The sequence below is a fragment of the Panthera uncia genome (assembly GCF_023721935.1).
Source record: "Panthera uncia isolate 11264 chromosome A1 unlocalized genomic scaffold, Puncia_PCG_1.0 HiC_scaffold_17, whole genome shotgun sequence".
NCBI lineage: Eukaryota > Metazoa > Chordata > Mammalia > Carnivora > Felidae > Panthera > Panthera uncia.
In genome coordinates, this window is record NW_026057577.1 from 33095138 (window position 1) to 33110469 (window position 15332).

Here is a 15332-nt window from a genome sequence, read left to right on the forward strand (position 1 = left end):
GGAAGTACGGAAACTGGGCGTGAGCCTGGGAGGTCCGCGGCCAGCCAGTAGGGTTTGGAAGGTGCGGAAGTATTCTCTTTTCCAGGGTGGTAGGGCTACCGTCTGCAGCGCTCTGCACCCTTACTGGGTCCGACCTGCTTCGTTCCCAGGTTTTGGCGCCTGTCTCGGAAAAGCGCTTTCTTGCTACACGATGCCCCCGTTCGGATTCCTGCACATGAGGGTTTGGGCTTCACTGTTTGGCCAGCTTCTGCGGTCGCCCCGTGCTGTGTGCATCAGGGAGGTCCATTTTCACAGCCAGGTGAGCCAGGCTGAGTGGTCTGTCGGGGCAGGATCTCCAGATCCGGAGCAGGGATTCGCGACCTGCACTCCATTAGCATTGTCAGGGTTTTTTGAGTAGTTTAGGGGTACTAAGCTAAGCGTTTTAGATGCTTTGTCATTTAATCCTCATAGCAGTCTTGAGAGGTTGTGATTATTTCCATTTTATTGTTGAGGAGACAGTGAGCTAGGTTAAATGATTTATCTACGGATACATTTATAATATAGGTCCACAATCCCTTATGTGAACTTCTTGGGGTCAAACACATTCTTTTTTTTTTTTTTTTTTTTAACGTTTATTCATTTTCTGGGAGACAGAGAGAGACAGAGCATGAGCGGGAAAGGGGCAGAGAAGAGGGAGACACAGAATCTGAAGCAGACTCCAGGCTCTGAGCTGTCTGCACAGAGCCCGATGCGGCGCTCAAACTCACGAACTGAGAGATCATGACCTGAGCCGAAGCCGCTCAACCGACTGAGCCACCCAAGCGCCCCAGAGTCAAACACATTCTTAAGCAAAGTATGTGAATATTCCCATTAAGTGAGATGACTGAAGCCCATAAGTGGGCTGAGTTCACATTATAATTTACCTCAAAATGAGCGACGCCCATCCCTCCAAAAACAAAACAAAACAAAAAAACATTTTCGGTTTTTAGAGGTTTTAGGATTTTGGAATTGCAGAGGAAGGATTGTGAACTGTCATCCTTTGGAGGAGAGAATCCGCCAAAATATGGAACTCTCACACCCTCTATATTTCAGAAAGGAGCATACAGCCTTCTGCTAATAAACAAACTACCGAATCTGTTTTACTTTGTCAAACACCCTAGCAGAGGCTTTGCTATCATAAATAACAGGGTTCAGATCTTGTTATTAATTTTCAGTCACAGCATCCTACCAATCTGGCTTTTTTTAGTTCAATTTGGATATCCATTCCTGTTCATTCCATGGGCATGTTTGTTTTGGGCTCGTTCTTTTCTGTCTTCAGGTTGCTTTTTCCGTGTCTCTAAGCCTAATGACTGCTGCTATCTTATTAAAAATTTATGGTTTTGCTCTTTGAGTAGGAATTGAGAATTGTAGGATCATACTAATCCCTACTCCTGGATGGTTGGTGGTGGTAGTGGTGGGTTGTTTTGTGCCTTCATTGTTCTCAGGTGCTTAAGCTTTTTCAGATGTTTAAAATCTCCAAATATAGTGAATACATTTAAAAACAACAACTATGATAAAGACCTGATCTCATATGTATTACATATATAATGCACATACAACATATGTTTTAGAGTGAGGCTGAGATTGGAGTAGATAAAACAGTGTTCAGTCTGCCTGATGCTCAGGGCCAAATGTCTTTGTAGGTCTGGACATAGGGCCAGAAGTGTCACAGGTCTGGACAGTCTTGAAAGGAGCACACCTCACATTCCTTTTTCTGACAGTTTGCAGAGGCAGTGTTAACATCCCAACTGAAACCACAGCAAGAGAAATCAAATTTTATCATCAAGACCCCAAAGGTAATGCCCTTTTCCCTACCCTGTCCTATTAGGGTTCCTTGGAGGACTGCCCTCAGTTCTTCCCTCTGCTCTGCTTGTCTCTTCCTAATCCCTTTTAATGTCTTTTTAGACGAATCAAAAAAAAAAATTCCCTATTCTTTTCTTTTTTTTTTTTAACGTTTATTTATTTTTGAGACAGAGAGAGACAGAGCATGAATGGGGGAGAGTCAGAGAGAGAGAGGGAGACACAGAATCTGAAACAGGCTCCAGGCTCTGCACTTTCAGCACAGAGCCCGACGTGGGGGTCGAACTCACGGACCATGAGATCATGACCTGAGCCGAAGTCGGACGCTTAAACGACTGAGCCACTCAGGCGCCCCCAAAATTCCCTATTCTTGAGATATTTATGAGGATCATTCATCTGAATTCAAAGAGATTTCAACTTCAGACCTTCGATTATAGATGTTGTTTAACTCTTTGTCTTAAATGGACTTGTTTTTTGTCTTTGTTTTGGCCATGGCTCCTATTGGTTTCTAGGGCACCAGAGATCTTAGTCCCCAGCAGATGGTTGTGAGGGAGAAAATTCTTGATATGGTTGTTGGCTGCTTTAAACGTCATGGAGCAAAGAGGTTAGATACTCCCGCATTTGAGCTAAAGGTAAGAAGGAAAAACTTTTGGGACTCCATTTCTTCACCTGTCTTCAGTTTTTGAAAGAACTTTTAGCCTGTGTTTTGGAGTCCTTTGAACTGTGGCATTTTTTGTTTGATCCCTGCAGGAAATGCTCACTGAGAAGTATGGAGAGGACTCTGGGCTCATCTATGATCTGAAGGATCAGGGTGGAGAGCTGTTGTCCCTGCGCTATGACCTTACTGTATCTTTCTAAGTGTTGGAGACTGACATCTGTTTCCAAACCCAGACGACTTTCTTTGACAAAAGGGACAAAAGTGCCTCTGGGCCCCCTAGGTCTGTTTGCAGCAGCCTTTACTTCTAGTTCCTCCCAGAAAGCAATTCTGCCAGCAGAGCCTGGCCTGGAGCGTTGTCATTTAACTTTATTATGTATCAGAATCTCTTGTGGAAGCCTGCAGAAATACAGATTTCTGGCCATTATCCCCAGATATTCTTAATTCTATAGCTGGAGTGGGGCTCAGCAATGTACATTGTAAACAGGCGTCTGGGGTCATGAAGGGGCAGGTGGTTTTTGACCTCTATTTTAAAAAACATCGACATAGTTGCAAGGAAATCCAGGTTCTGAAACTTGACTATTTTGAAATGGTTGAGAATTGGTCTGAATAGGAAGTAATAGCCCATACTTGGAAGTTCTTGGGGCATTTCTGTTTCATTCAGTGGCCAGTAGGCCAGCTTCCCCTGCTTTTTACTGAACTTGCACTTTTGCTTGGAGAGATTCCTTCATTCCTTTATATATATTGAATGTCAAGCACTGTTAGGCATTGGGAATAGTGGGAAACAAGACAGAGAAGGTCCTTGTTCTCATCCTAGTGGATGAGATCCAATTGATAATGGCCCATTCCTCTCAAATGTCTACACACTGGGCCTAAGCTTTGGATGTAGTATCCTTTCTCCTTAACTTATTTATGTGAGGTCCCTTTTGCTCGTTATCTGGCCATGAATAAGGTGAAGAAGATGAAACGTTACCATGTTGGAAAAGTGTGGCGGCGGGAGAGCCCAACCATAGTCCAAGGCCGCTACAGGGAGTTCTGCCAGTGTGTAAGTGACCTGATGGGGGCAGCATGGTTTGATAGTTTGGGAGGCTACAACCTGAGAACTGGCTACTCAGTGAAGACTTTTTTCCCCCATCTTTTTCGTTGTTGTAGGATTTTGACATTGCTGGTCAGTTTGATCCTATGATCCCTGACGCAGAATGTTTGAAGATCATGTGTGAAATTCTTAGTGGATTGCAGCTGGGGGACTTCATCATTAAGGTGAGACCAGGGCTAAGGACTGAGGGGAAAAATCTGGATTTGGCCTGATTATGTCCTAAAACATAGGTGACCCCAGCCTTTAATCCTATAGATCTGGCATTTTCTCAGAACAGTTATTTAATTTTATGTATATCTATATAGTCATCCTATGAAATTTTTTTCTGTCATTTTTATGAGACAGGCTAGTAGGGACTGCAATTGTTTTGAGGGAAAGGGCATTGATGAGGCACTTGTGTTACTTCCACTGAGTTCCCAGGTCAATGATCGGCGGGTTTTGGATGGGATGTTTGCTGTCTGCGGTGTTCCTGAAAGCAAGTTCCATGCCATCTGCTCCTCGATAGACAAACTAGACAAGGTAACAAAAAAGACATGTTTTAATAGACCATATCCGAGTCTCTGCCCTGCCCTCAAATCTATACCCCTGTCGCTGGATTTCCTGAGCTGCCTCTGAGTTTGCTGAGTATAATGTTATGTACTCATGACATTTCCAGTTAGATAAAGAAGGATTTTGGAACTGGGCTAATATTTGGGTGTTTGCACAGATATCTTGGAAAGATGTGAGACATGAGATGGTGGCAAAGAAAGGCCTGGCTCCTGAAGTGGCTGATAGAATTGGGGACTATGTTCAATGTCATGGTAAGAACCAGGGTTTTGTGGGCTATGTGATAGAAGTGGAGTGAGGGTGATGGGTGTACAAACTTCTGCCTCTGAAACAGCTCCTTTCTGAAGATGTGTGACATCAGAACCTGGCCTGAATTTAATTTCACTTTTACTTAGTGTAACCACTTTGTGTCTTCAGATGGCAGAAGCAGAGGTGAGTCTGGTCATAAGACATCAGGATTTTTTTTTAATTTTTTTATTTTTTTTAATGTTTATTTATTTTTGAGGGTTTTTTTTTTGTTTTTTTGTTTTTTTGTTTTTTTTTTTTTTAATAAGAAAATGAAGAGGAGTAGGAGCACCTGGGTTGCTCATTCGGTTAAGTGTCTGACTCCTGATTTTGGTTCAGGTCATGATCTCATGAGTCATGGGATCGAGCCCCGAGTTGGGCTGTGCACTGACTCAGCAGAGCTTACTTGGGATTCTTTCTCTCTCCCTCTCTATCTGCCCCTCCCCAACTGGCCCACTTCTGCATGCATTTGTGAGAGCTTACTCTCTCTTTCTCTCTCAAAATAAGTAAATAAACATTAAAAAATAAAGTAAGGAGGACTGGCTGGAACAAATTAGGAATAAATTTGGATAAAACAAATCTGGGTGAATAGCACAGACCTTATTTCTCCCCATATGTCTCCCTAGGTGGGGTTTCCTTGATAGAGCAAATGTTCCAGGATCCTAGACTATCACAGAACAAGCAGGCTCTAGATGGCTTGGGGGACTTGAAGCTGCTATTTGAATACCTGACTTTATTTGGAATTGCTGAGAAGGTAAGCTGAGTTGGCAGTGGACCTTTGGCTGAGCTTTGGGGCTCTCGGGGTCCTGAGTGTTTTCTGGGACTTACTATAGCCTTGTTCCCACAGATCTCTTTTGACCTAAGCCTAGCTCGGGGCCTGGACTACTATACTGGAGTAATCTATGAAGCAGTGCTACTACAGACCCCGGCTCAGGCTCAGGAGTCCTTCAATGTGGGTAGTGTGGCTGCTGGTGGACGCTATGATAAGCTGGTGGGCATGTTTGACCCCAAGGGCCACAAGGTGCCATGTGTGGGACTCAGTATTGGGGTAGAGCGAATCTTCTCTATTGTGGAGCAGAGGATGAAGGTAGGTCTTAGGTTGGGCTGGAGTGGGGCTAGAGACTTAAACTCATGTTTTTGAATATACAGTGGGACTGTTTTTCTGATGATTCTTTTTGTCCCTTTTTTTTTTTTTTTTTTTTTTTTAAGTTTCTGATGCACAGGAAATTTTGGCTTTTTTTATTAGTTTTATGTTTTTCCTCTCTCTTTAATCAGACTTTTGGTCAGAAGATACGGACTACAGAGACCCAAGTGTTTGTGGCCACACCACAGAAGAACTTTCTTCATGAACGGTTGAAGCTAATTGCAGAACTTTGGGATGCTGGGATCAAGGTATGATAAATCTGATATCCAGGTCATCTAGGTATATGTGGACATTCAGGTGGCCATTTCTACCTTATGCAAGGTGGAACTTAAGAAATTTCTGGTCTTCACTAAAGTATCTTCTAGTAGAAGGGTTAAGTCCTTATTTCTTTGGCAATGCTTGTTCCTAGGGTTGAGTAATGTGGTTATTCCTCAGCCCCTTACTCTGTCTTCACTGTTTTCAGGCAGAGCTGCTGTATAAAAACAACCCTAAACTACTAACGCAACTGTACTACTGTGAGGACATGGGCATTCCACTGGTGGTCATTATTGGTGAGCAAGAAATGAAAGAAGGGATAATCAAGCTTCGTTCAGTGGCCAGCAGGGAGGAGGTGAGTGGGGGAAATGGAAGGAACCAAGGGTTTCTGTCTTTCTTAGATTCTTTTTTGTTTTTGTTTTTAATGTTTAATTATTTTGAGAGAGAAAGAGAGAGAGCATACTTTGCAAGTGGGTGAGCAAGGGAGGGGTAGAGAGAGAATCCCAAGGAGGCTTCACACTGTCAGCATAGAGCCCAGTGCAGAGCTCAACCTCACAGACTGTGAGATCATGACCTGAGCCTAAATCAAGAGTCAGATGCTTAAATGACTGAGCTACTCAAGCGCCCCTAAAGATTTTATTTCTTCAGTAATCTCAGCACCCATCATGGGGCTCAAACTCAGAACTCCAAGATTAAGAGTCACATGCTCTATTCACTGAGCGAGACAGGTGCCCCAGGTGTTAGAATCTCTTGAGGGCATACATTGTCCAGTCCAGCTTGAAGCCCATACTTCTCCCTGTTGGTTGCATAAGTAGTGGGAGCAGATGCAGAGTAAAATGCATGTGGAAAAGCAGTGACTAAGAATCTAGTATCACTCTATAGTTTGTCACATGAAGGTTCTTTTATGTTACAGGTGGCTATTAAACGGGAAAATCTTGTGGCTGAAATTCAGAAGCGACTATCTGAGTCTTGACTCTTGCCTGATTGCCATCTGCTGCTCTTTCTAGAAAATGTTTCTTCTAGAACTGAGTTGCTGATGGACTTCACAACTGCTGGCCAGGATGGGTGACAAGTTCCTCTGCCTCCTCCATCCTTTCTGGGTACAGAACTGTGGAAGGCCCTGAGGACTCCTGGGCTAGTGCAAGCAGCTATTCTGCATGGGTGCAGATGGCTGGTATGTGAAAGAGACATGCTCTAACTGCAGAGGCAGAATTGAAGTGCCATTGAATGCTGCCAATAGGTACTGAGATGGTTGCTTTTAGCAAAGCTCTAGGAAAGTTGCCTAAGGCTGAGACCATTGAGACCAAAAGTCAGAATCTTAGCCTTCTACTGTGGCTTCTGAACCAGATTGTGGGGAATTTGTCCACAATCTGCCCTTGGCCTGCCCAGGGAGTTTTGGAAGACAGCAAAGAAGGGGGAACAGCAACTTTCTCTTTTGTTTGAGGACAGAGATGCTATCCTGAGGGCAAAGTAGTGCTCATACTGATATGGCATGTCTCTAGCCCATCCACATAGAGTGAGGCTGTCTGTTTAGTAATTTTGAATGTTGAATTTAATAGGTGACTTGATGCAATGGTCTAATCTTTTGAGATTTTGGAGACCATTTCCTGTGCCAGAATTACTACTCTGACTATATTCCATATTCTCCTATGGAGGTGACCTTTCTAGAAGTGATTGGATAATGTATTAAATAAAATATTAAATGAAGTAGCTTGGGTGATTTGTCATCAAGAGATTGGTTTGCATAGACCATAGAAAATGCTTGAGTGTACACTAGAGAATTCTGAGAGCTAGGAGCAACCTCCCTGGGGTGATGCTTCTGTATTCAGTGAATGGAGCAGTCACAGTTCCCGACTGCTGCCCATTAACCCCTCAACCCCCAACTCAACACATAGTGAGTCATCTGTCAGAGTTCTTCACCCTACAGAGTTGCTGATGACTGGCCTTTCCAAGTCCAATCATGTTAATTAAATTGTGCCCTATAGATTGAAAGACTGTAAGATTCCTCAGTTTAAGGAAAAATGAGTTAACCAAAGGGTGTTAGCGTTGCTTCAAAACAAGGAGAGAGTGTGCAAAAAGAATTTTGTATTTGTGCGCTGGGAAGGTTGCAACCTTTAAAAACACTGTGGTGTCAGGACCTTATCTTTAGTGCATACAGGTAAATGGGACACCTAGAACTCCTGATAACCGATTCAGCCTTAACGAAAACTTAGAAACTCTTGGCAAACGCACGCAAAATTGCTTAGATCAGAGGGCGCTGATCTGGACCGTTGCCTCGTTTGTAAAATAGACGAGTCGAACTAAATCAGCCCTTCAACGCACGTTTTGAAAGCCTGGGGAAAGAAACGTTGGTAGGCACCCTTACTTCCGTGTTGCTTCAAACCCCACCTTGCGCGTGCGTCATTTTCTTGGGGCAGAGGAGGGGCCAACAAGCTTGTTTAAGAAGCCCTCCAGTCCTTAGAACACGAGACTCTAAGCTTATTGGAGGGCAAGCCTGCTTTACGGCTCAAGGCCGCTTTTTACGTCATTTTCCGGCTTCCCATTCACTTCGCAGTGAAGATGGCGTCCGGCAGTGGGGTAGGTGTTGTGTGTGTGTGTGTGTGGAGGCTTTGGTTGGGCGGGGGGCAGAGGGTGCCTTCTCAGTGCGGAATATCCTGCAGCCGGCTGGCTTCTCGACACCTCCTTGTGGTGTAATGGCCCGGATTCAAGAGCTTCCCCGTGGGGCTCTGGTTCAGGGTTTGTGGAATCGCGGAGGTCTCTTGGGTTTGGGTCCTGAGGCTACCTTAGTCTGGTGCGGTCCGGAGAGTCTTCGCTCTCCACAGGTCCCCGGGACGCCGTGCCGCGTAGACGCGGGTCTTTCTATTTCTGTAGGGGTCGGACGTGATTAGCGACGAATCTTGAGCGCTTTTTTCTCTACAGACGAAAAACTTGGACTTTCGCCGAAAGTGGGACAAAGATGAATATGAGAAGCTTGCCGAGAAGAGACTCACGGAAGAGAGAGAAAAGAAGGATGGTGCGTGCCTGCTCCGTCAAGGGCTGTGGGTATAGTAGAGGCGAAACCATAGCTGGGAGCCGGTGGGGAGTTGAAATGCATTGACCTTTTACCCCGTGTAACCTCTGGCAGAGCGTTGCCTCCCTGCCCCTTGAGTTCTTAATGTATAAAACGAGAGCAAGAAGAAGGACTGAAGCGGTTTTGAGGTGTTTTCCCCTCTGTTTCTTCTACTTCCTTGCTCTCCTTTTGCTTGGCTCATTTCGTACTTTCCTGAAGTACAGATAAGAGAGTGGAATCCTTAGTAGTGACAGAAAAGAAGTGGAGTATTTTGTTGCTGTGCATTCTGCTATTGAGGCTGACTTCTTTCCCTTGAAGTCACTTAAGGGGAAGAAGAACTGCCTTAGTTAAGACCTTTCCCTGTAGTCTGAGAAGAGCAAGGGTACTACTAAGGAGTGTGTGATTTTTTTTTTTTTTTTTAAGCTGATGCTCAGTAGTACTGCTCCCTATGTACAGTGTTGGGAGTTGGTGCTCCTCTCCTAGATAGAGATTCCACTGTACAAAAATAAATGTCTTATTTTCTGTTTTCAAACGTATACATTCTTCTTTCATTTTAGTTTCACACCATCTTGTACACACTAACCCTTTTAGTTTTTATGTAATTTGTACAGTAGTGCCAGCCACATAACAGGTATTTCCTGAATGTTGATCTCCTTTAAAAATTTTCCCCAGCCCTGTGAAGATTCTTTTCTGTGTTAATGCTTGGGGTATCTGTCTGAAAGTGTCTTTGCTCTTTTAAAAGTTCGCTTTTTGTGAAAATTCAGAACTCCTCCTTTCAATTCAGTTAATCAATAAAAAAAACTTTGCTTTTAGACTTGTTGGCTTTAAAGTGGATAAAAGCTGTACATAGTTTAGGGATTGCTTATAATTTTTCCTGTGTCGAGATTCTGTCTAGGTGCTGCTAGAAGTGCTCCTTGTGTCCCTGGCTTTGGGTTCAAGAAAGAAATGAGAGTAGACACCTGTATTTTGGGTATCATGCATTTCTTTTCCTTTCTGGTTCAAGAACTGAAGTATTGAAGAAACTTTCTCCTCTATTATACTTTAGGAAAACCAGTGCAGCCAGTCAAAAGGGAGCTCCTCCGGCATAGAGACTACAAGGTGGACCTGGAATCCAAGCTTGGGAAGACAATTGTCATTACTAAGACCACACCACAATCAGAGATGGGAGGGTGAGTGACGTTTCATCTTTCTCAGGAGCCAGGAATAGGTATAATAAACTCTGTGTTGCTTTTAGCAGGTGTTGAGGAGGTTCCCTGGCCCCAGGATAACAACCTTGTTGCCTACAATTCTACCTTTAAGTTTGTTTTTCTTTGTTCCCCCAAGGTCTCAACTAAACATAATAGTGTCTCTAGGAGGAGTCACTCGGTAGGCTTATTCATACGAGTACTGTAAGTGCTACTTAATATTTTAAAGAAGAAATGAGGAAAAGAACTACTGAAGAGATACTTAGGGGAGAGATTAGGTGGAGATAGAATGGAGCCTAGGAGCTGTTGAATTAAGGGAGTTGAGGTTCCAGACTGGCTGCAGAGGCTGTAGTTGTTATGGATTGCTTGGTTATACACCTTCCTCCTGACTACCTGCCTCCCGTGGTAAGAAGTGTCCTACAACAACTCTTTATTCTTTTGCCCACCACTACTACTTCCATGTTCACTTAGTCTTTCTAGCAGGAGGGCAAAACAGATAGCAATAAATGACATGTCTGAGTTGCTTAGAAAATCCACTAACGTCGTTCCTCTTTGTATTAGTTCTCTCTTGCTTTGTAAGTTAACAAATCCAAAATTTAGCATCATGAGATAACAAATAGCTCACAATTTCTGTGTCTAAATAACCTGGGAAAGGCTTAGCGAGGTGGTTCTGGCTCAGGGTTTCACAAAGCTACAGTATAGGTATCTGGTGGGTCTGCCTTCATCTGAGGTGTAAGTGGGGCTGAATCATTTGATTGAAGGCTTTTTCATGTGGCAGTGCTTTAGAGGCCTCAGTTCTTTGCCCCATGGGCTTCTCCATAGTGCTGCTCACAATAAAGCAAGTGGCTTCCCCAGAGTAAGACATGGACAGACTAAGACAGAAGCCACTTTTTTTTTTTTTTTTTAATTTTTTTAACGTTTATTTATTTTTGAGACAGAGAGAGACAGAGCATGAAGGGGGGAGGGTCAGAGAGAGAGGGAGACTCAGAATCTGAAACAGGTTCAAGGCTCTGAGCGGTCAGCACAGAGCCCAATGCGGGGCTCGAACTCACAGACCGCGAGATCATGACCTGAGCCAAAGTCGGACGCTTAACCGACTAAGCCACCCAGGCGCCCCAAGCCACTTTTTTTTTTTTAATAACCTTATTTTGTAAGTGACATAGCATCACTTTTCACATTCTTTTAGTCACAGACTAACCCTAGTACAAATTGGGAGGGGACTACACTGGGTAGGAATACCAGGAATTTTGGCGTCATGGAGGTTGGCTACCATATTCTTCCAAGAGATAAAGCTTTATGAAAATCAGACGTGCCTTCTTGTAAAAAGAAAATTTACCTAAAAAATAGGAGTTTCTTGGCTGAAACATTAAGATCCTTATAGCTAGTGGGGCTCCTGGGTGGCTCAGTTGGTTAAGCGTCCGACTTCGGCTCAGGTCATGATCTCACAGTCCGTGAGTTCAAGCCCCGCGTCGGGCTCTGTGCTGACAGCTCAGAGCCTGGAGCCCGTTTCAGATTCTGTGTCTCCCTCTCTCTCTGCCCCTCCCCTGTTCGTGCTCTGTCTCTCTGTCTCAAAAATAAATAAACGTTAAAAAAAAAAAAAATTAAAAAAAAAAAAGATCCTTATAGCTAGATTTGACCACAAGTGCTCTTTATTCTGTTTGCTAGGTATTACTGCAATGTCTGTGACTGTGTTGTGAAGGACTCCATCAACTTCCTGGATCACATTAATGGAAAGAAACGTAAGGCTTGGAGGTAGTTTATGCTTAGGGCTGGGTTTGGGGAAAGGGTAGTTTCTGTTGGATCTTTTTTTAATGCCTGAGAAATACTCCAATTGCTTCGGTACAGGGTATCCTTTACTTCATTATCTAATGTTTCTGGAGGCCCTGGATGAGACACTGTTTCAAGCTTTCAACAAGAAGACCATGGTCTTTTCCATGGCCTAGCTGTCCCCACTGGTATGCATTTGCTCAGTAAAGCCAGTTGAACACCACTTGGATCTTGCTATCTGTAGCTGCTGCTTCTGGGAACAAGTAAAGCCAACGGAGTTTTTTTCCAGCCATAATTATTTTTGCTTTGTATTTTATGAGAAGTTTTTTTTTTTTTAATATAATGTCAAGAAAAGACTTTTTGAGGGACTGGGGATGTACTGACATTACCTTTTTCACTGTTGATCCCACCCAGATCAGCGAAATCTGGGCATGTCTATGCGTGTGGAACGTTCCACCTTGGATCAGGTGAAGAAACGTTTTGAAGTCAACAAGAAGAAGATGGAAGAGAAACAGAAGGATTATGATTTTGAGGAAAGGATGAAGGAGCTCAGAGAAGAAGTAAGGCTCTGCTGTTCTTCCATCTTTTATCCCCTAGCTTTGAGTTTTATGTTATGAATCATGGGGAAGCCTTCTTCCTCATTCCACTCCCACCCCCAGAGGATAATTGTATCCTGAATTTCTCTATATTGGGGGAAACCTTTACTGCCTTTGTTTGGGACTCTCATGATCTTAAGAATATGGCTGTAAACCTATTCTTTTTTCGTGGACTCTCTGGGCCTACTTACTTTTTTTCTTACTGCAGGAGAGATTAAATACACCTAGTCCCCAAGAGGCATGTGGAACCAGCCTGACTGGGTCAGAATTCTGTTTCCTTCACTTACTGGCTATGACTCTTGGGCAAGTTATAGAACTTCTCCATGTCTCGGTTTCCCCATATTAGAGATCTTAATATATAATCTACACAAAGCACATACACCAATTCCTGGCATGTGCTGTGTGCCCCAGGATGATAGGTACTATTATGTGGTTTTGCTTCCATAACCTTTTTTAAGAACCAGAGATAACCTGGAATGTAGGACTGAGAAGTGCTCTTCACAGGCTAAAATTTCTCTTTGTTGTTTCTTAAAATCTTTAGTGTGGCTTTTCTTCTGTTCTTAAAATTTTATTTGTCTTTAACTGCTTTCTCCTAAAGATAGAAAGGAATCTTGACCTCACTTGTCTCTTTCAATCTTTGGCTCAGGAGTCTGAACTGATTCTGAGTGATTTCCCCCCTAGGAGGAAAAGGCCAAAGCCTACAAGAAAGAGAAACAGAAGGAGAAGAAAAGGAGGGCTGAGGAGGACTTGACATTTGAGGAGGATGATGAGATGGCAGCTGTGATGGGCTTCTCTGGCTTTGGTTCCACCAAGAAGAGTTACTGAGGCTTTCTATGCTTGGCCCTTTGCTAACTTTGTGTGTGAGGGGGGTCATTTTTTTCCGGGGTACTTGGGAAAGTCCTTAAGAGTGGCAATGGGGAGGGCTCGAGGGTGGGTGTTTGTGGTTTCCCTCTACTTTGGGAAAGAGCACAGGATGCAGAGGAAATGCTGTGGCATTTCCTTCAGCCTCAGTATGTCACTGGAGTCACAGGACCTCTGCCTGAGTTCCCAATAAAAACCTCTTCTGAGGCTGCTTTCCCTAAACTCCCCCTGCATCTTTCCCTCTTCATCTGTCCAACCTCTTACCTGAGCATACTACATTGATCCTGTGTTCTCCCTTTGTTTTAATTTTGACTCTTGGCTTAGCCTGCAGCAGAAAGGTTCTCTGGGTCCCCAGTTTCCAGTTGCTAGCATATTTTTGACCAGCCTTCTCTCCCCCTCAACCCCCTCTGGTTTTCTGCCACCTGTGCATGCATGTGTATTTCTGCCTGGGTCTGGTATGTGCGGGCGTGTGTGCATGAATTTGTCACATAGGGGGAGCCTGAGCTAGAACCTCAGAGCATTGCTGCCTTGGGGCCTGATGTTCTTGGCTCCTTCAGTGCATGTAACAGGAAATTAAATGGGACGAGTGTTTGGTGTGGTTTTTGTCTGGTGAGTTTTTTAACCTTTGTTCTTCATATGTAGACTGTTGAGCGTTTCCTGTTTGTTTCATTTTATTGAGGATTACTCTTTTTTTTCTTCCTTGTGAGCAGGCTCTTGGAAGAACCTGTTTGATGCAAAAAAGAAAAAGGAAAAAAAACTTCATATGGGAGCCCTTGGGTCTCAGAGACTGTTCAACATGTATAATAAATGGCATTGACTGGGCCTATTCACATTTGGTGGGAACATTCCATATTCTTCCCTGTGTATTGTTTTTTTCTTCATACACTGAGTATTTACATATAGAGCTTATTCTTTCTTCTCCCTTCATTTGAGTCCTGTCACTTTTTTTTCCCTAGGTTCCTTCAGCACGAGTTGTATTTTCCTCTGATGGGATGTGTATCCGGAGGAGACTGAACAAAACTTTTTCTCTAATTTTAGCCTCCTTTGGTCTCTTTTTTGGAACAGCAGAGTTGAGGGTTGAACTTAGTGTGTTCCTTATTATCTGCAGTTAGACTAAGCACAGGGTTACTGGGTTTTGGCACTGTTGACATTTTCGGTTGGCTAATTCTTTGTTCTGGAGGCTGTCTTGTGCATTTTAGGATGTTTAGCAATATCCGTAGCCTCTGCTTGTAGTGCACCTCCTCCCCAAGTAGGACAGCTAAGATTGTGTCCCCAGGATATGGTGAAATCCCTAATCCCAGCCCCATTCAGAACCACTGAGAAACTGCCTTCCCTACTTTGGTGTAACTTGAGCATTAGATCACACAGATTGCTGAACTAAAAAAAAAAAAAAAAAAGCTTTGAAAATCCCTGGATTGGGTACTGTGCATCCCAGGGATACATAAGAAAAAAAATCAGTCCCTTAAATAAACCAACAATAGTTACACAAACTTCTGTATCCTGAAAAGAGGACTCTATGTGGGTTAACAAGGCTGCCACCATATATGCCTTGTTTACGTTCTCTGCCTCATGTAGCCCCCTTGAAGCATCTGAGTCACCTTTGGATCCCTTAAAGTACTATACTCTTTCCTTTGGACTTTTGTACGTAATTCCCTTGCTGTCAGGCATAACTTGACTAATTTGTTTCTGACGCTGAATCTTGCTACTGGGAGCATTATGAATGTTATCTACTGGCTCAAGGCCTGGTTCAAAGTATCTTCTACAATATTTGTTGGCCAATTGCAGGCAGATTAGTGGGTTCTTTGCTTAACAGTATTGTGTGCTCTACAGGTCCTTCAAGTCAGACTCTAGTAGATAGGGCTGTTTTGCTCACCCTTTTAAGGCAGGCTGGAGAAAATATCAGCGAGCTGAGTTCCTTCCATGATTCAGTACTCTTTAGGAAATCATCTAATTCACCTTGTCTTCACAGGATTTCCCTCCCTCTTTGGTACAGTGGAATCTTAACTCGAGTCACCCCTACTAAAAAAGCAATTCTGAATTCCAGGTTCTCTAAATTCTCTTGGGACTAACAAGTGG

The 15332-nt window shown here is 43.5% G+C and overlaps 2 protein-coding genes across 3 annotated transcripts; both read left to right on the forward strand.

Moving 5' to 3' along the window:
- Window position 1: 1 nt before the first annotated feature.
- Window positions 2–7509, forward strand: LOC125935598 (histidine--tRNA ligase, mitochondrial). 2 transcript variants are annotated; one of them, XM_049649393.1, is made up of 14 exons: window positions 2–61; window positions 150–298; window positions 1740–1814; window positions 2331–2450; window positions 2569–2664; window positions 3393–3518; window positions 3626–3733; window positions 3990–4088; window positions 4276–4369; window positions 5027–5154; window positions 5248–5487; window positions 5676–5792; window positions 6008–6154; window positions 6713–7509. In XM_049649393.1, exons 2-14 carry the CDS (start codon window positions 191–193, stop codon window positions 6770–6772), a joined length of 1518 nt encoding a protein of 505 aa, XP_049505350.1. In that variant the 5' UTR covers window positions 2–61; window positions 150–190; the 3' UTR covers window positions 6773–7509. The 2 variants fall into 2 exon arrangements, with proteins under 2 accessions (XP_049505350.1, XP_049505351.1); XM_049649394.1 differs by lacking the exon at window positions 2–61 and having other exon boundaries at window positions 223–298; window positions 1662–1814.
- A 777-nt stretch (window positions 7510–8286) lies between these two features.
- On the forward strand, window positions 8287–14667 carry ZMAT2 (zinc finger matrin-type 2). The gene is made up of 6 exons (XM_049649397.1): window positions 8287–8376; window positions 8719–8812; window positions 9894–10017; window positions 11698–11771; window positions 12214–12359; window positions 13077–14667. The coding sequence occupies exons 1-6, from the start codon at window positions 8359–8361 to the stop codon at window positions 13218–13220; spliced, it is 600 nt and encodes a 199-aa protein (XP_049505354.1). The 5' UTR covers window positions 8287–8358; the 3' UTR covers window positions 13221–14667.
- The last annotated feature ends 665 nt before the right edge of the window (window positions 14668–15332 follow it).

Coding starts and splice junctions, on each gene's coding strand:
- ZMAT2 (XM_049649397.1), top strand. Junction 10,018..11,697: donor CCACAATCAGAGATGGGAGG/GTGAGTGACGTT, acceptor TCTGTTTGCTAG/GTATTACTGCAATGTCTGTG. Junction 11,772..12,213: donor TCACATTAATGGAAAGAAAC/GTAAGGCTTGGA, acceptor GATCCCACCCAG/ATCAGCGAAATCTGGGCATG.
- LOC125935598 (XM_049649393.1), top strand. CDS start 191: ATGCCCCCGTTCGGATTCCTGCACATGAGGGTTTGGGCTTCACTGTTT. Junction 3,519..3,625: donor ACAGGGAGTTCTGCCAGTGT/GTAAGTGACCTG, acceptor TCGTTGTTGTAG/GATTTTGACATTGCTGGTCA. Junction 4,370..5,026: donor GGACTATGTTCAATGTCATG/GTAAGAACCAGG, acceptor ATGTCTCCCTAG/GTGGGGTTTCCTTGATAGAG.